A 19,208-nucleotide genomic window follows, 5' to 3' on the forward strand; every position below is an offset into this window, starting at 1 on the left:
CCATCATCAACTACATCGGAGCATTGAAAAACCTCACCTTTCAATGTAAGGAACACATAAGTTAAGCTTTTGGCACAGAAATGTGTGTCCAAGGGATGCATTGGGGGTTACTCTATAGCCTTAAAGGAAATTGCCTACCCCATTCGAAGAACAGGCTACTTAAGATCATGAATTGGAAATCAAATAACCAAGCATAGGAATCCTTAACTAAGTGATTCTCATGAGGAGGGGGAAACTAAGAAGGAATCCAAGAACACTAAGAGCTCTTCATCCTCCAAGGAAAGGGAAGTCATGACTATCACTACAACACCAGTCAAAATCTCTAGCGAGAAAAAGAAGACGTTGATTAAAGTAAAATCTTCTACAAACCAGGTTCAAGAGAGATCTAGGCCAACTCTAAAAGAACTAGAAGAGGAGTATTCATTCCTCGACTTTGATGTTCTAGAGATGCTCAATCAGTTAATTCAAGCAAAGTTGATTGAGATTCCACCGTCCAAGTGAATTAAAGAGCAATGACGTATGATTGGATAAGTAGTCATCTAACCAAAAAGTGTTTTGTCTTGGAAGATAAGATATTTCATCTTGCATAACAAAGGAAGAAGGGGTCACTACAACCATTTTGAGTCTTTTGGTTGAGTGCCACTACAACCATTTATAGGTTCTTCATTTGTTTAGGGTACAACGAACATCCTGACCCAAGGAACTCTGTACATGTAAAAAGGCAAGTCAAGACCATAACATAACCTAAAGGCTTTTCTCAAGACATGGAGACTGGGGGCAATTTATCTCGACCCCTAACGATGTCTTATCCAATAGTGTCCCTCCCAATTTCGCATTAATCTGGAAGTGACAACAGTGTATGCTTACCATGATATTCCAAGATCTAGGAATTTTTACACCCTTACTCTCTATGAGTTGATGACAAATGACTTAGGGGTCGTTTGGCAAGTATTTTTGGGAAGATCTTCTAGTAATTCTGACAGTCAAAAGATGCATTAAGCTTTTGCATGAAGATCTGAGTAGCCCGAAGGTAATTTGGCTATTGCGTGCCTTTCCATGCCTTTTCGCACGAGAATAAAGTGACAAAGATGCGAAAAACTCCATTTGGAGCTTCCCAAAATGGGCTTTTCGCATCTTTTCGGCACATCGACTTTTGACGGCTATATCTGTTATGAACCAAATAGAAAAAGACCATAGGACAGTTTGCCCGACTTGTAAACAACCAAAAGACCACATGGAAAGGCATGCCAAACGGGGCCTTAGACTATTGGGAATATTCATCTATCTCAAAAGATGAGATTTAAGATGGGTGGTCCACCTTTACTAGCAAAAAACCAAAAGAGAATGTATGGCACCAACCTGAAGGGGTAATTTTGAATGGGGACAAGACTATCTCCATGTACTCTAATGACTTTGAAACTTCTCCTCAAGACAAGGAATGATAGATTGTTGTTTCTCATCATGAGCACAAGACTCCTCATCTCACCATCCCATTACCAATTAGACCAAAGTGGACTATCAAGAGACGAGTACAAAATGATTCCAACAAGAAGAAGAAAGTGATAAAGAAGAAAACATTTCAAGTACCACTAGCTAGCAAGGACGAAATTATCTAGCAGCCTTGTCCAACTCTAATAACCATCAAGGAGTTCATGCTTAAAGATTTTTTTTCCATAGGAGAGTGTGACATTGTACATGGTGACTATTGGTGAAGAGGAGACATCACCACTAGTAGAGGAAACCTCTTCTGAAGAGGATAGGGACATGATGAGGCTTCTTCAAGATCACCTTACAAATGATGTGAAAGTCACAAAGCAGTTGAAGAAAATTCCATCCCACTTAAGCCTCATTCAAGCACTTTAACTACCACAAAAGGCTTATCTTACAATGGTGAAAAACCTAATTTTCCCCAACAAGTATACAAGGAAGGAACTAGAAAAGGGTGTCTATGTGGATTGTTTGGAAACAATTACCTTCATAAACAGGGATATACAATTTGAGTCTCAACCACACAATATACCTTTGTATGTTGCTAGTTATGTTTTTGAGTAGAAGGTACCACACATCCTCATTGATTGTGGATCTGTCGTTAACATCATACCTATCTCTATAATGAAACAACTTAGAATTTTTTTTATCAGTAACAAAATGATTTATTAAATAATAAGATTTGTGAAACTTTAAGTACAAGAAATGGGAGGTAAACTTTCTTAACTTCCCCACAACAAAGGAACAAGTAAGAAAGTTAAATGAAACAACTTAGAATTGATAAAAATGAGTTATTGAGGAGAAAGTTTACAATCCAAGGGTTCAATCAAAAGGGACAATGTACTATGGACAAGGTGCACCTTAAGATGGAAATCGGGGACTTGACATTCTCAACTTTTTTCCATGTTATTGATGCCAAGATACCCTACCAACCACTGTTGCGATACCCTTGGCTACATGAGATTGATGTGGTTCTTTTGATATGGCACCAATGCTTTAAGTACTATTGTAATGAAACACAAAGGAAGGTGATCATCGAATGAGAACCTTCTAGCAAAGTAAACACATTTTGTTGATGCTAAGTTCTACACTGATAAAGAGGTCATACTAAAATCTCTTCCAAATTTTGGTGCCAAAGGATACAATGAAGGTTTAAAAGGAAAAAGAGGACACAGTGCATAAAGGAGAAAATTCAACTTCAAACAAAGACAACAAGAAACTCCTACAAAACTAGCCTTCATCTATTATAGTGTAATTAGCTCCATCTTTGACATCCTCTCCTGATGATAAACTAATCAATGTGCTTCGTTATACATCAAAGTCAAGATAAAGGGAATGACAACTTCCTTTTAAGGTGGTGGCTACATAAAGTAGTGCACCAATATCAAAGGGTGAAATTTAAATTCTCGAGAAGGAGCTCGTGCTTCTAGTCTCCTCAACATCTAAGCCTTCAGTCTTTAAACCACCACTAAAAGGCTTTGACAAAGCCTCATTAACTAGTAAAGTAGAGCAATAGCTAGAATGGTGGTTTAACTATAATGTTGAAAAGTTCTTCAAGAAAGTAGGATATGGAGAATGTGAGAATTGCCAACTAGGGGACCTTGAACTGTTCCTTGTAAGTGGGCAAGCTTACAATCTAACAAAGATGTAGAGAGTTTTTCAAAGTGAAGGCTCCCACATACCTCCACATAAGTTGGCTTAAGAGTGTTGAATGGAGGTAAGCCATGTGTAAAGAATTTTATGCTTGAATTAAGAATGGTATATGGGTGCTTATACCACCTAAGCCTCACATGAATATTATTAGCTCAAAATGGGTTTGTTGCATCAAGCAAAATGTTGATGGTTCCATTCAATGTTTCAAAGCCCAATTAATTGTATACGACTTTGATCAATAACAAGGTATTGATGTTGGTGATACTGTAGCCTAGTTGAACCAACTACTATTAGAATTGTGTTGAGTGTTGTTCTCTCAAAAGGCTGGTCAATCAAACAATGGAGTGTCTCCGATTCTTTTCTCGATAGTGATCTCAATGGTGAAGCCTATATGAAACAACCATCCAGCTTTGTTGATCCTTAGTTTCCCACTTATGTTTGTAAGTTGTAGAAGGCTCTTTATGGGTTAAAATAGGAACCCAGAGCATAGTTCTCCAAATTAAGTAATCACCTACTTTTATTGGGATTTGTTGCATCAAATTCAGAATTTTCCTTGTTCATCTATAATTATGATGGTCTTCTCATTTTTCTTTTAGTTTATGTTGATGACATTCTGGTTACAACTAACAAGTTGGATACCGTTGATTCTTTATTACATCAGTTATTTCATCATTTTGTTGTTGAGGACCTCGGTGACATCATGTATTCTTAGGTATTGAAACTCACAATACTGCCCATGCTCTTCAGCTTTCATAAAAGAAGTATATCTTGGATCTTCTTCTCAAGTCTGGTCTTGATGGTTCTAAGCTAAACTCTACTCTTCTTGCAAATTTTCAGATCTCCAAGACTAATAGTGCTCTCTTAGATGATCCTTCAGTAAACAAAAGTGTGGTTGGCTCTCTCCAATATGCTACTATTACCCAGCTTGACATTACCTTTGTAACAAGGTATGCCAATTTCTACAAGCCCCAACCAATCTTCATTGGAATTCTGTAAAGAGATATTATGGTATCTTAAAGGCACTATTAACTTTGTCTTTAAATTTTCTCCTAGTTCATCCTTTTGTATCAATGGCTATTTTAATGCTAACTGGATTGGCTGCCCAGATGACAAGCACTTCATTAGTGGATTTTCCCTCATCTTAAGAATTTGATCTCCTAGTGAGCATGTAAACAACCTACTATTACTCAATCTAGAATTGAAGCTGAATTTTGATCCCTTGCTAATCTCACAACTGAAATTATTTGGCTTCAATCCTTATTGTGAGAACTGGTGTTTCTCTCTCATCCCCATTCACTCTTTGGTGTGACAATGTCAATGCAATATACATAGCTGCAAATCTAGCTTATCATTCCCCCACAAAGCATACTGAAGTGGATTTTCATTTTATTAGAGATTAGGTAACTAAAGGAGAATTGGTTGTTCATCATCTTTCTTCACAATCAGTTGGTTGATATTCTAACTAAAGGTTTTACATGTGTTTGTTTTCAATTATTGAGTGACAAACTCAAAGTCCTCTCTAGGTCATTGTGTTTGAGGGGGCGTGTACTTGCAGCATAAGTCAACTAGGAAAAGGTCTTGTAATCATAATAGAACTCTGATATATATATATACACATACACACTTGCCAAACAGACTTGAGTGATTCCTTTTATTTAAAGGGTTTTTAGGTTGATCCATGTATAGTTCTTCAAGTTCCTTATTGAGGAAAGCAGACTTTACATCCATTTGATATATCTCCAAATCAAAAAAGCATCTAAAGCCATGATTATTCAAAATGAATATTTTCTAGAAACTAGAGAAAACATTTTTAGTTTTGGTAATAAACACCCTATCCTAATTGAGTCTATTTTGAAATCTATTTACAACCAATTGTCGTTGCTCCTTTAGGCACTTTACAAGGTCCAAGCGATGATTCTTAACCATAGAATTCATCTCATCCAACATGACACTACAAGAAAATAGAATTCTAGCGGCAGTTTTCCACCGGCTGTTTGGCGACTGCCGCTAGAAAAATGGATTTGTAGCGGCAGTCGATTAAAACTGCCGCTAGAATCCAAACGACTGCCGCTAGAAAGATGGATTTGTAGCGGCAGTCGATTAAAACTGCCACTAGAGTCCAAACGACTGCCGCTACAATTGACGCCTCTCCCGCCCCTCTCTCTCTATCTCTCTCTCTCTCGGTCTGAATCATCCCTCTCTCGCTGTCTCTCACTCAGTCTCTCTCCTTTTCTCTCTCTCTTAGTCTGAATCATTCCTCTCGCGCTCTCTCTCGCTCTCCCTCGCTCTCAGGCATCCCTCTCTCTCGTTCGTTCGTCTCTCTATTTCTCTCCCTCAGTCGTCTCTCTCTTTCTCCCGCTCTCTCTCTCGCTAAGTTCTCTCTCTCTCTCTCTCGCACTCGTGCTCTCTCTATCTCCATCTCTCTCACACACGATTGGACATCAGCGATTCTCTCTGTCTCTCACGGTCTCTTTCTCAGATACATCCGCAGCATTTGATTCACAGGTAATTCCTATATATGTTGTATTTTTTCTCTATTTGTTAGGGTTTCTTCATTATTTCCACCACTTATGCTCTGTATTCTTTGATAAATGCTAATTTAGTCTAAGTACTGAGGAACTCTAAAGGACAGCTTCAATTTGCCAAGGAGGTACTAAACTTCTCTCTTGCCGTCTCATTCGCATTTCTCTATTTTTTTTTTTTTGTTCATCTATTTTGATTGAAAATTATACTAGCTGTTATTTTGTTCCTAGTCAGCCAACTACATGTGCGATGGCAATAATTTGGTAAACCTAGCTTGGTGGTAATAATTTGGTCAACCTTGTTATTGTTATTGTTATTCAATGTATACAAAGTGGCTTGCGACTAACAGAGACTGCCTTATCAACATAATTCTTGTTTCGTAGTTGCTGTTGGAACCCTGTTTTCTGAATTAATTCTTGACAAATTTTCAATTAAACTACGTATGCTGAAAGACAAAACCCTTATTACTGTAGTATTTTTTAATATTTTGGGAATTTGTGACACCAATCGATTCAGCGAAGTTACCGGTACAAGAATAGTCTTGTACATGGGGTTGGTACCATGTCCATGGACGATTTGTGATACCCAAATCTTCTAAACAAATATGTAAGCAAAATCCTTGCTGTTTTCTTTTCTGAAGAAAAGAGGGGGATGACAATATATAGAAGCCAGTGGAACCACCGCTATATAAATGTGCCTCCAGATCACACAACAAAGATTTTTGGAACCATCCATTGCAACTTTGTTCATGATTAAAAAATGAGGGAAAGAAGTCTTTCTGAAATTTCTAACAAGAACAGGTAAAGAATTACTCCAAATATTGATTGCTCTATGAAACCCGCGGTAATGATGTTCCACACAAAAGGAATGGTCCTACATACAGAAGAAAACAATGAATTCACATGGCCATACTCACACACAAAAGTGAAAACTACTAGACTTTAAAGTAGATACTATCATAGGATCGGTGGTGGCTGCTGCCATGGCAGCACCCCCAACTTCAATTCCTTTGGGATCAATGGGTAAATGGTTTGATCCACTTTGGAGGGATTACGAGAATGCATTGAAAGGGTAGAAAGAGGTTATTAACTCAATGCAGGCAGGCACTTATATTGCTATCAAGGACTTAGATAGCATTCGGGTTCTTGGTGACCGGCTGGAAACAGAGATGGACTCTCTAATGCAAAATGCTGATTTTGCTCTTCGAGAAGAGGATGCTGTGAAGTTTGGAATAGAGGAGATCAAGAAGAAATTGGGGATTTTTGTCAAGAGCATTGAGAATCTGGGTGAGCATTCTGACAAGTGCAGCAGGGATATAAGAAGGGTAAGAACAGTAGTCCTGCAGAGGATTATTAAGAATTCCAGCTACTGATGCAGCTTTTTGGTATGCTCTACTCATTTCAAGCTAAATACATGTTAAGTTCTGGATCTTGGATCTATTGAACTGAGTACCTTACCTTATGAAGAATAATTGGAAAAAAGAATTAGTTAACTTTCAGGTCTAAACTTGGATGGTTTCCAACTTTCATCTCTTCATGTCTAAATGTATTTATTGTTTAAACATTAATATTGTTCTTTGATTCACAAAATTGTGGATGGTGAGTGTTACATTCTTTTACAACCATGTTTATTACTGTTTTTGGTTTGATTCAAGCCTAGAGAATTTATTTGACTGCCATGCAGATGTGAGGTACCTAGCTATAGATCAATAAATGATTAAATACCTAGAATATGTTATTCCTTCTGTTTATCAACATATCTTTGAAGTTGGAGAAATTTATTGGAAGAAAGCATCCAACCCAATTTCTTAAGTAGTAATTCTCTATGGTTTGTATGACAACAAAAAGATTATGAAATGCACAAAATCCATTAAGTGGGATTCTTACTATCATACAACTGCCTAGGCATCTATTCTACATAGCTGAACTCTTAAGTTTGATGAAAAATAGCAAGGAGATCGAAACAGTATGGGCAATTTATTTATGGAAGAAAAGTAGTGATGATAATGACAACAGTTATAGTAATAATAAGACAAGATAGTCATTCAAATGGTTTCAGCAGCTATCCCTTCTACTTATCTCCAAATGAATTGGAATGAGAAAAAGAGCTTTAAGACAAGGTTGTATTGATTGTACTATAGGATCATTTGTAGTATGTTCATGATTTGTGATTGCCTAAGTATATCCTAGACCATTGACGGTAGAAAGGTACCCAGTTCCAACTTGATGGTGACGTTGAGTAGGAGCATAAATGGTCTCTCCAATGTTCAAATAAATGTTGAAGTTAGATACTTAAATTCAGGACTGATGTTAGATCATTTAACATCTTAGATTCAAGGTATTTTTCAATAAACCACATACTACCCAGGAGGCCAATGATCTAGTAGTCGAGATGGTTGCATGGAAAGCCCTCCATTTAGAAGGCACGGAATCAAACCAGCGGATACACAGGCTCTCTGTGCTATGACCAGTGGGCCTCAAGTGCACCCTGCTCTGCTCCACCCCCAATTTCCTCTTCACCAAAATAAATACTACTTAGGAGGAAAAATTATCCCTAATAAATGCAGGTAACTTATAGTCATGGATAATTGTTTGATTGAATTCATTTAATCCAAGACAATGCCTGATGAGATGATTTCAGTTTCCAAGCTCCTTGACATATAAGTTCACAGAATTCATAAATGAAATGTACCAAAGTCAATTATTTTTTTCCTTTATAAGTGAGGGTGACAAGTCCAATACAGTGGCTTTTACAACTATCAGAAGCATTGGAGAAAAGAAACTTATAGCAAGAAGTTCAGATACATGTGTTTATTCAACACAATGACACAAAAGTTGAACAAACGTAAATAATCATGAGAAGAATAATTCAAAATCTGTATTTAGCATGTTACATGGAAAAGACTTATAGTTTACAATACCTCCCAGTATTATAGCCATTTTACTGTTCTTTACATTGTATGTCACAGTTTAGTGATTTAATATGTTAAATTTTACAAGGGTCAATCTTTCTCAAAGAAGAAAGAAAATCAACGAGGATACACCAAGCAGATGAACACAGAAAAATGCAGTCAAGAAGCAATATTCCTTCCAAAGAAGTGGCCAATAGAGCCACATACACCATGAATTGATAGACACCAGAGTTTGTAAGAACAAAGGCCTGAGAAAGATGGCATTGCAATACATAACAGTGATGTCTAATAGGACTCATGAGTCATTAAGCATTACCTCATCCTCCAGAAAAAAAAATGCCAATAGACCAGGAAATTGTATGGTTGAAATCACTGTTTTTTTTAATCAATAACACTTTCATTAAATCATCAATGGAAGATTTACAAGAGGAAGACAAACACACTTATCTTCCAAGAGCAGCAAAGAACCTCAAGAGAAGGAAAAAAAAAAAAAGAAAGAGAAAATACTATAGTTACAGCTTAGCCCAAAACAGTGAATCCCTTTCTGCCCCTTGTTTAGCTAAACTGTCAGCTAGGGAATTAGCTGATCTTTATGGTTGAAATCACTGTGGCCTTGGCCTTGGTACTTCTAGTGGAAGCTGTAGACCTGTAGTCAAAGAAGGTCTGATCCAGCTGTTGTTTCTGCAATTATTAATGAATATCTATCTAAAGAGATCAGAGAAGAAACCAAGTGCCAAAAACATTGCTTGGGGGGGGGGGAGAGAGAGAGAGAGAGAGAGAGAGAGAGAGAGAGAGAGAGAGATTATAAGCAAACTCACAACTGAATTATTCATAGTTGGACCTTTGACTGGTATTGCTTTCTTTCTGTGGTTTTTCTTCCTCTGATCAGTGGAATTCTGTAATACAGGCTTTGTAGTATGTACTGACTTAGGATCTTGAACAGTACTTTGTTGGAGCAGAACCTGCTTCTTTGTGATGATCAACTCAATTTCAGGTTTTATCAACTTTGCAGAGGTTGATTTGGCCTGGTTTTGACCAGTATTTTCTAAACATTACTGAATTTGTCAAAAAAAAAAGTTTAATATTAACAACCCAGTAAACAAATGACTGATCATATGGTTCAATGGCTTGACCAGTTGGGTCACCAGGCTGTTGACTTAACATCACTGGAAGCTCTTCACAGGCCTCACTAGTCACTACCTGGGAGCTAATTCTGTATTTGTCACATCATTCATAGACCTTGGTATTGAATATTAGCCACTTGCTCTGCAACCAACAAATTGCCAGCAGTCACATCATTCAAATGGTTTCACACTTTTTTATTGATGTCTATATCATACATCTTATATTTTGTTTCTTTTTGTTTTACAACCTTTATCTTTTTGTCTTTATGAGTTGTGAAAAAGTTCTTTACATCGTGCAGCTTTGGGATGGGTTCACACTTTTTATATTGATATCATTCTTGTTCATTTGTTATTTTGTATTCTTTCTCATATTATTAATCCAATGCCTTTGATTGTTACCATTAAAAATTTTATGTTTCTTACCTAGATTTTATAAGTATTTGAGATGTTTTACTTTCATGTTATAGACATGGCAAAGGTTGATCAATCTATATGCTTGTTGTAACATGATTTGTTTATTAGTTTCAAAGAGTTCATGTAACACAGATGAGGGGGTCTATAACCAGAGGCTTCGGAATTTGTCTCTTACTCTTGATAAGGTGCTTACCTTTCTATTTTTACTTAAGAGGGAGGTTCTCTCTCTCTCTCTCTCTCTCTCTCTCTCTCTCTCTCTCTCTCTCTCTCTCTCTCCCCCCCCCTCCCCCACCCCACCCCAATGTTTGTCTTTCATTGTGATCTGAATTTTATTGATATGATTAAGTTATTAAATTCTGGGATCAATTTGGCCTTCTTCTGAATGTAATTCATGTTAATAGGTAAGGTATGTAATGAGAAGTGTATTTGGTGACCCAAATAAAGCTCCACCCCCACTGGAGAAGCTTAGTCCTGAAGCAGTAGTTTCAGTCTTATGGAAAGGGGAAGGATCACTTGTTGAAGAGTTAGTCCAGTGCATGGCTCCTCATATGGAAGAGGGCTTGCTGAATGACTTAAAAGAGAAGATTCGAGAGCATGACCCTTCTGGATCTGTACATTTCCGGAGAGAACTGCAGAAATCTTTATTATGGTAAGCAGTGTGGTTTACTGTCTCTTATAGCTGATGTTTATAATGATTTATGATTGTCACTCATTACCCCCCAGCCCCCTTCTTTTACAAGTTTGAGGGATGAAGTTTGAAGTCTTCCATGTACATACAAGTGTCGGCATGATGCAGCTGCTGATTTGATCCACCTTTATGCTTATACAAAATATTTTTTTAGAGTTCAGGTTAGTTGAAATTTTGTAGCAGTGTTCTCCTGTATTTGATTAATATGGAGGTGATTTTCTTTGCTTTGACTAAAAAGAGTTCTTCACATGCATGCATACAGGACTGTAACTTCTCCTGTATACATTAGTCCTCTAGACTTGGGCCCCAAGTATACTGATAAGTTGGGGTCAGGTTTCCAGGAGTATTGCAAAACATATGGTGAAAATTATTGTTTGGGGCAGTTGATTTATTGGCATAACCAAACTAATGCTGATCCAGATTGCAGCCTAGGGAGGGTGAGAAGGGGTTGTTTGTTGTTGCTTGATATTGCCTCCTTCTATGCCAAGGTTCAGAAGCCATCGCATCGTCAACGTGTCTATGGCCCAAGAACCCTCAAATTTATGCTTGCAAGATTTGTTTTTTTATCAATAACACTTTCATTAATTCATCAGTATAAAATTTACAAGTGGAAGACAAACACACTTATCTTCCAAGAGTCACAAAGAGCTTCAAGAAAGGAAAAAAGAAAAAGACAAAGACACTAACGTTACAGCTTAGCCCAAAACAAAGAATCCCTTTTTGCCCCTTGTTTAGCTAAATCATCAGCTAGGGAATTAACTGATCTTTTAATCCAACATGTAACTTCCATCTCCCGCACCAGCCACTTGAATTTTCTCTTCTCATTATTATAATTCCATAAATCATTTTGATCTTTAGTCAGCCACTCTATCACCACCTTTGGATCCCCTTCAATTATGAGTTTCTTGATGTTCAATTCCTTAGCTTTCCGGACTCCTTCCATAACTACACAGATCTCAGCTCTAAAAGAGTCACCCACTCCAATTGGGCCTGAGAACATAGCAGACATGACCCCATTTTCATCCCTAAAAACACCCTCGATCCCCAATTGTCCCGGGTTTCCTACTACATCCCCCACTACATCCATCAAAGTTTAATTTCAAGAATCCACTAGGTGGAGGGGACCAAACCACACTCATTATTAACTTGGTCTGCGTGCAGTTTGCAATTTCACCTCACTTCCTCAACATGTCATCCACAATGTAACTTGTGAATATTTCCAAAGATTTCAGCCACTATACCGCCCTAATATGTATGATAGCCCTCAGATCTGTTGTTCCTCTCTGAGTTCCTGAGAATATTCTGGAGTTTCTTTCTTCCCACAGTGTCCAACATACTGTAGCCTTTAGTCCTCTCCACATTGTCCTTCCCCTTTTTAACCGCCACCTGAAAAAGGAAGGGGATAAAAGGCCCTGCATGTTTGATGGGGAATTCTAGCTACATCCAAATAAGGAGAAAGCCCAATCCCAAAATGACATCGCGAAGTGGCAAGACACCATTAGGTGAAAACCAGTCTCCCCATATGCTTTACACAGAACACACCATTGAGGTGACAAACAAGTATTGGGTCTCTTCTTTTGGAGTAGATCACCAGTGTTGATTCTTTCCAGATAGGCTTTCCAACAAAAACTACCAACCCTAGGAGGTATAGTTCTGCACCAAACCTCACCAACAGGGAAAGGGGAAAAGGTAGGACTGGTGGACTGACTTAAGACTTTGAAGAACGATGCACAAGAGAAAATGCCATTGGGGGAAGGTGTCCAAATTCTAGAATCCGCCCTAGTGGGGTCTAGGACAACGTTATCAAGAAGTGCAATAAGGCTCGAAATACTGTCGAAGTCTGAGTCCCTCAAATTCCTTCTTAGACACAAGTTCCACCCAATCCCAGAAGTGGAAGAGGACGGGGTGGTGAAAGACGAAATCAGCTCATTTTCCAAATCAAAAAGAGCATACAAAGACAGAAATTGATCCTTTAGAGGGGTGCTCCCCACCCAAGTTTGTTTCCAAAATTTTATGGAGTTACCGGAATTCAAGTCATACCTGATATTAGGGAAGAAAACTGGTAGCATGTCATGAATGGTTTTCCAAGGATAATTGCTTGTGGTCCTAGCTCTGATTCCAGCGTCCCATCATTGTGCTCCAGCCCATGTATACTTGCCACTATTCTAGCCCATAGCTTCTCCTTCTCCATAGGAAACCTCCACAACCACTTCCCCAACAGAGTCATATTCCTTCTCCTAATACTCTCAAGCCCCAAACCATCACACGACTTACTCCTACACACTATTTCCCGGCTAACTCTATGATCCCTCTTCTCCTCTCCCGGCTCCCACAGGAAATCTCTCATTGTCTTCTCTAAACTGTTAGCAATCTTCATTGGGATTTTAAACACCGACATGAAAAATATGGGTAAGTTAGCAAGCGTGGCCTTAATTAGTGTAATTCTCCCATCAAGAGAGAGGTTGTTCTTTTTCTAGGATACTAGTCTTTTTTCAAACCTTTCCATCACCGGGTTCCAAAAACTCTCTCTTGGGATTATCAACTAATGGTAATCCTAAATAGTTCAGAGGCCACCCCGAAACTTCACACCCCAACACTTCAGCACTCTCTCTGATCTCTCCCTCCTCCAAATTCAGCCCCACTACATTTGCTCAAACAGTTGTATCACCGACTTTAAGTTCCTGATGAACCTCACATTACCGCCTTCACAAAACAGAATCGTGTCATCAGCAAATTGTAAGTGAGTGAGGGGGGTTTCCACCCTCCCAACCCTTCATCCCTTAATGAGCCCCCTAGAATCAGCTCTGTGAATCACTTTCCCCAAAACCTCCGCGGTTAAAATGAACAAGAAAGGAGAAAGGGGGTCTCCTTGTCTTATACCCCTACTGGCTAAAAAGAAATCTACCATTGTCTCATTCACTAGCACTGAATAATGACAATTCCGGACGCAGCCCATGATCCACTTACACCATCTAGCCCCAAACCCGAATTTAGTTAAAACTTTCCTCAAGAAATCCTAATCCACCAAGTCATAAGCCTTTTCCAAGTCCAACTTACAGACCACTCCCTTCTTCTTATCCCTCTTAAAGTTCTCCACACTCTCATTAGCAATTAAAATCTGATCTGTAATTTGTCTTCCACTCACAAAAGCTCCTTGATAGTGTGCAATGATATCTGGTAGTACCTTCTTCAGCCTCAAAGACAACACTTTTGCAATGATCTTATACAAGCTATTAACCAAGCTTATTGGCCTAAAATCTTTTGGGTGGGATGCATCTTTCTTTTTTGGAATTAAGGCTATAAATGTAGAGTTCACACCCGTATTGACAATTCCTTTCCTGTAAAACTCCTCAAAAACCCGCAAGAGATCATCTTTCAAGATATCCCAACAATCTTGATAAAAAGCCATTGTGAACTCATCCGACCCTGGAGCTTTTGTTCTATCCATAGAAAACACATCCTCCTTGATCTCTTCTAGTTTAAAGCTTCTTTCCAACCTTCTCCTATTTTCCACCCCTACATCTGGCCAATCCAAACCTTCTACCCACACCCTTCTACTCACAGGCCTTCTTAGAATAGACTTGAAGTGCTCCACACAGGCTCTGGCAATCTCCTCTTGTTGTAGTAACTCAACTCCATCTATTACCAAATTGGAAATAAAGTTCTTCTTTATCCTGCCATCTGCTAAAGAGTGGAAATACCTAGTGTTTCTATCTCCCTCTTGCAACCATTTACACCAAGATTTTTTCCTCCAGCTAATTTCCTCCTTATGCAAGCAGTCCTCTAACTGTCTTCTCAATTCTTTCCTAAGATCATTGTCTTCCTCACCAAATTCTCCCCTTTTCTCTTTAAAGTCAAGGCTTTCAATCTTCTTCATCAAGTCTCCCTTTCTTTCTTCTATCCTCCCGAACTCCATCAAATTCTACTCCTTGATTCTTGCTTTCAAGAATTATAGTTTCTTATTGAATCTCATCCCCTTCCACTCCACCAGCGGGTTACACTCATGCCACCACTCCCTCACTTTGTTAGGAAACTTTGGATGAAGTAACCATATATTTTCAAATCTAAAGGGGGTAGGACCTCCACACCTTCTTTCCTCCTTACATAACACTATGGGCCAGTGATCCGAGGTCACCCTTTGGAGAGCTCTAGAAGCCAAGGTTCCCCAAAGTCTTCTCAATCCAAAGAGAACAGGAATCTATCTAGCTTAGAGAAAATGGGTCTAGATTGGAGATTTGACCATGTAAATTCCTTATGTGCTAGGAGGATCTCTTTAAGCTCAAAGGCATCCACAAAACTGTTAAACTTCCTCATACTTTTTGTCACCCTCTAGTTAACCTTATTGGACTCCTCCGAGAATCTAATCACATTGAAATCCCCACCCTTGCACCAAGGCCCATCCCACAATCCTCTGACATCACCTAGTTCCTCCCACAACTCCTTTCTCACTCTGTAGTCATTTGGTCCGTACACATTTGTGAGCACCCACATATAATCATCCTCTTGCTGCTTAAACTTCATGGAAACCGAGTACTTTCCGATCAACTCCTCTAGACCTTCAACCACATCCTTCTTCCACATTGTTACAATCCCCCCGGAAGTACCCCACGATGGAGCCGCCACCCAGCTAATCCCCCTGGCTTTCCATACACTCCTTGCCCACTTATCATTAAACTCCATTCTCTTAAACTCTTGCAACAGCACAATGTCTGGGTCATACTGTCTTATTACCTCTTTTATTGTCGCTTTCTTCTTTGCACTCCCAATTCCCCTCACATTCCAACTAAGAATCTTCATTTTGCTTCTTTTTTTTTTTTAAACCCCTTGCCACCTTGCCACTACTTTCCCTTTTTCCTCATATCTCCTTTTACCTCGAGCTTCTTGTCTCCTTCTACATCTCTCTTTAATCTCTCTACTTCACTCAACCTCCTCTTCTTTGTTATGATCTGCTTCTTCCTCTTCTGTAAACTTTCTTTCAACTCATTCAATTCTTCCAGCCTACAACCCAACTTCTCTACAAATTCTGCTATCGTGTCTTCTCTCACCAATTCCTCCACCCCTACCCTTCCTACAGAATTCCCTTTATCGCTGTCCACCTGCCCTTCCTTCCTCTCCTCTAGTCCCACCTCTGTTCTTTCCTCTCCAACCTTCCTCCCTTTCATGTTACCTCCCTCCTTCCCTGCTCTCTCCCTGTAATCCTCTCCATCTCTACCCTCATTCTTTTCCCTCCTCTCCACTAACCCCTTCTCTCTTCCTTCCTCCCCTTCCCTCCTCCATATCAGCTTCCCTTTCACTTCCTTAAACACTCTTTCAATGATTTCCGACACTTTTCCACTCCAATACCTTTCTTTCCTCATCTTCCCACATTCCTTCCTTCCCCTCTCCCCCTCCTCAGAGAGCCCACCTACTAGCTCGGCTGCATATTCATGGGCTACAGGACATGGAACAAAAACGGAATCAAGAACCAAAGACATAGGAAACACATTAGTAGCACAACCCAAAATCACATGGTTACCTGGGGCTGATGGACAAGCTAGAAAAGGACTACTCCCGGCCTCCCTCTCTTGTTCCGGAGGTTGGTAAACATTTATCTCCCCGCGTTGGTTGGGAAGTACTTCTGTCCTTTGGTCAACCTGGTGATCTTTCCACTCTACCCTTGGTTCACCCCTAGATGGCGTGTTCCTGCTCTGCTTCCGGTTCTCCTGGTTTGCCCCTTCTGATAAACCTTGCACACTCTGTGGTCTTGGGAATGAAATAATTCGATTGTAGTCTTCACCCTGAAATAAGCTTACAATATTCCACCCATCCATGTCACCTCCATCACAACTACCTTCATTGTTTACACTGCCCACGCTAGTACCATCAACAGAAAGGTCCTCCGATTCATCATCACCTTCACTGCACTGTACCTATCCTTTAATCTTCTCTTTCTTCTCTTTAATTCTTCCCCTAGTGAAACTTGGCTTCGGCCTCTTTGAGGAGCCTTGCAAGGGGTTAAGCTTCTTCAGACTTTGTCGGGAAACACACTGTAAAGCCCACTTCTTCTCTGGTTTCTGGCACTGCGCACATTCCCCCCTTTGTCTCGTGACTAGGGACGGTGATAGACCGTTAACATTGTCTATCTTAGTCGAAGCTCCAGTCACGTGTTTCATTAAAGGCTCACGTGCCTTTTTAACAAACTGGGTCGGACCCGCTGACCTGTTTGGGCCTTTAATAAAAATCATGCAAAAGATCCTGATGGAAAGATCCCTCATAAATTCCATGTATAAGAACTTACATTTGTGGTATGTGGATAATGATAAAATAACACTTATCCGTTGAGCTACAAACTTGGGTCCCTATTCTTGAGTCTTCTGTTTTTGGGGGGAAAGCTGAAAACTTTATTCACATGAAGAAGGGTCAAATAGATCTACCACTGGGAATACCTATAATGTCAGGCAATATCTGTAGTACTTTGGAAGGGCTCATCCGGGAAGCCCAAAGTAAACAAAAAAGATTCATTTACATCATTGAAAAGCTTAAATAAAAGATTGTTAGCCTTATTGGATTCCCTTGATATGTATTCAATTATTCATATATAGTTCAAAACATTATTGTCTCTACTAGATTCTGGTCTTTGAGTTTGAGCCAGCCAGATTTCTTGGAGACTCGATGCTTTTTCCATTTATTCTAAAGGCTGGCGGATAAATAATTGACTCTTAATTTTTGTACAGGAACTTACGTTCTTATAATTACTTCTCATAAGGAAGTTGGCAGCTATCTTGGTTTTTCCATTTTCCGGGTGATGTCTATGAGGTTTCTATCGTGCATTTGTAGCTTTCAACTGCTCAAGAAGTAGGGGTTTCTTTTGCCAATTTCCCTGGAACTAGAATCTACAAGTTTTCCTTGTAAAGATTGAATTGCATTTGTTTGGGCTTCATATGCTGAAAATGTGCATATATGATTTTGAAATTCTAGAAGGCTGCTGCAAGGGGACCATTGAAAGTAACATATAAAAAATACTTGCATCCTGATCAAAGTAGTGTTGCAGCAATAGAAGCAATTGACAGGCTTCCTCCGTGACATCAAGTACTATGGGAGCTCAGATTATGACACAATGCGGTACAATGAGGACATGAAATTCAGGAAGATGGCATTAGGCAGGCAGGAGTACATTAGACTTTCTTTCCCTCATAAGAATATATGGATCTTGAGTTTATAAGAAGAGAGAAAATGCGAAGAAAAGATTCACTCGCAGATCAAATCCGGGCTGCCAAAAGCAAAAATGTGTAGCAGTCACAAACTCTTTGGTTCAGACCCTACTGAATTTTTGTACAAACCAAGAAATTATCAAATTGAAAATAACATGTATTTGTGATTCAAATTGTTTGAATGGAGAATGGCTTTTTAAATTTTATTGTAATTGATGTTTTTTCATCTTTTGTATTTTATTTCAGTTTAAATGAATATATAGAGAAAACAGGTAATTTGAAGAAAATTAAATATAAATAGGTCATTTGGAAAAAAAATACTTTTAGCTGCAGTCACGACTGCCACTAAATAAGCCCGTGGCTGTTGCTAAAAACAACCTTTAGCGGCAGTCGGATGAGCATTAGCGGCAGCCGCGACTGCTGCTAAAAGTTGTTTTTAGCGGCAGCTTAATGTTTGTTTATACCGGCAGCCGCAAAAACTGCCACTAGAACGTCTAGCGACAGTTCTTTTAGCAGCAGTTTGCCGGCTTCCTGTAAAGACTATAGCGGCAGTTTTGATGACCTTTAGCTGCCGCTAAAAGTCTTTTTTTTTGTAGTGTGACATCATACCGAAGTGTAGAGTTTTCTTCACACTTGGCTTATGAAAATGAACTTTAATCAATTTTAATAACAATCTCATAGATTCTTGAAGGTACACAACATAATCAACAAGAATTGTAGTTTTCTAATATGCCATCTTGTGGATTTTAATCAATTGGTTCAATGATGACTTGATCTTCAAGGGGTGGCTTGTTTTGAGGTTCTTGTTCTAACATTATGGCATCTTGTGAATTATCTACAAATAACTCTTCTACATATGCAAGTGTAGTGAATAGAACCTACACTTCATCAAAAATTAGATTTCGTGACTATTCACTCTCACTAATGTCATCACCTTAATGAATTTTGCATTTATTGCTTTAAAAATACTCGATATATGGGAAGGACAACAGAACTTGTAACTCTTGCACCAAGCACCATTACATAGTGAATGAAATGCCCACTAGTTGTTTTGAAGTCAAACTTTTTTCTCTTGCGGGTTGTATATCCTAACTTAAACTAGACAACTTCATATGTATACATGTCCTAAACTGTGTTCCATAACTCAAAGGATGTTTTAAAAACTGCCTTAGTTGGAACCTTGTTAAGGATGTGCATCATAGTTTTCAAGGCTTCAC

At 39.0% G+C, this 19,208-nt stretch overlaps 1 protein-coding gene across 7 annotated transcripts; it reads left to right on the forward strand.

Annotated features, from left to right (window-relative positions):
* The first annotated feature begins 5,129 nt into the window (after window positions 1–5,129).
* On the forward strand, window positions 5,130–18,229 carry LOC148853030 (histone-lysine N-methyltransferase ATXR3-like). 7 transcript variants are annotated; one of them, XR_016098713.1, is made up of 7 exons: window positions 5,130–5,646; window positions 5,745–5,791; window positions 10,222–10,298; window positions 10,515–10,762; window positions 10,837–10,962; window positions 17,515–17,635; window positions 17,759–18,229. XR_016098713.1 is itself a non-coding variant. In XM_088942655.1 (3 exons), the coding sequence occupies exons 1-3, from the start codon at window positions 10,206–10,208 to the stop codon at window positions 17,543–17,545; spliced, it is 372 nt and encodes a 123-aa protein (XP_088798781.1). In that variant the 5' UTR covers window positions 10,191–10,205; the 3' UTR covers window positions 17,546–18,229. The 7 variants fall into 7 exon arrangements, 1 of the variants encoding a protein (XP_088798781.1); XR_016098715.1 differs by lacking the exon at window positions 10,837–10,962; XR_016098714.1 differs by lacking the exons at window positions 10,837–10,962; window positions 17,759–18,229 and having other exon boundaries at window positions 17,515–17,744.
* Window positions 18,230–19,208: the final 979 nt, after the last annotated feature.

Source organism: Nelumbo lutea, chromosome 5 (assembly GCF_056320005.1).
Source record: "Nelumbo lutea isolate HS-2025 chromosome 5, American lotus-T2T, whole genome shotgun sequence".
NCBI lineage: Eukaryota > Viridiplantae > Streptophyta > Magnoliopsida > Proteales > Nelumbonaceae > Nelumbo > Nelumbo lutea.

What these genes read in the sequence shown, in the direction of transcription:
- LOC148853030 (XM_088942655.1), top strand. Translation starts at nt 10,206, where the DNA reads ATGATTTGTTTATTAGTTTCAAAGAGTTCATGTAACACAGATGAGGGG. An exon ending in TGTCTCTTACTCTTGATAAG is followed by an intron (nt 10,299 to 10,514) that starts GTGCTTACCTTT and finishes TCATGTTAATAG; the next exon opens with GTAAGGTATGTAATGAGAAG. An exon ending in CTGCAGAAATCTTTATTATG is followed by an intron (nt 10,763 to 17,514) that starts GTAAGCAGTGTG and finishes ATTTTTGTACAG; the next exon opens with GAACTTACGTTCTTATAATT.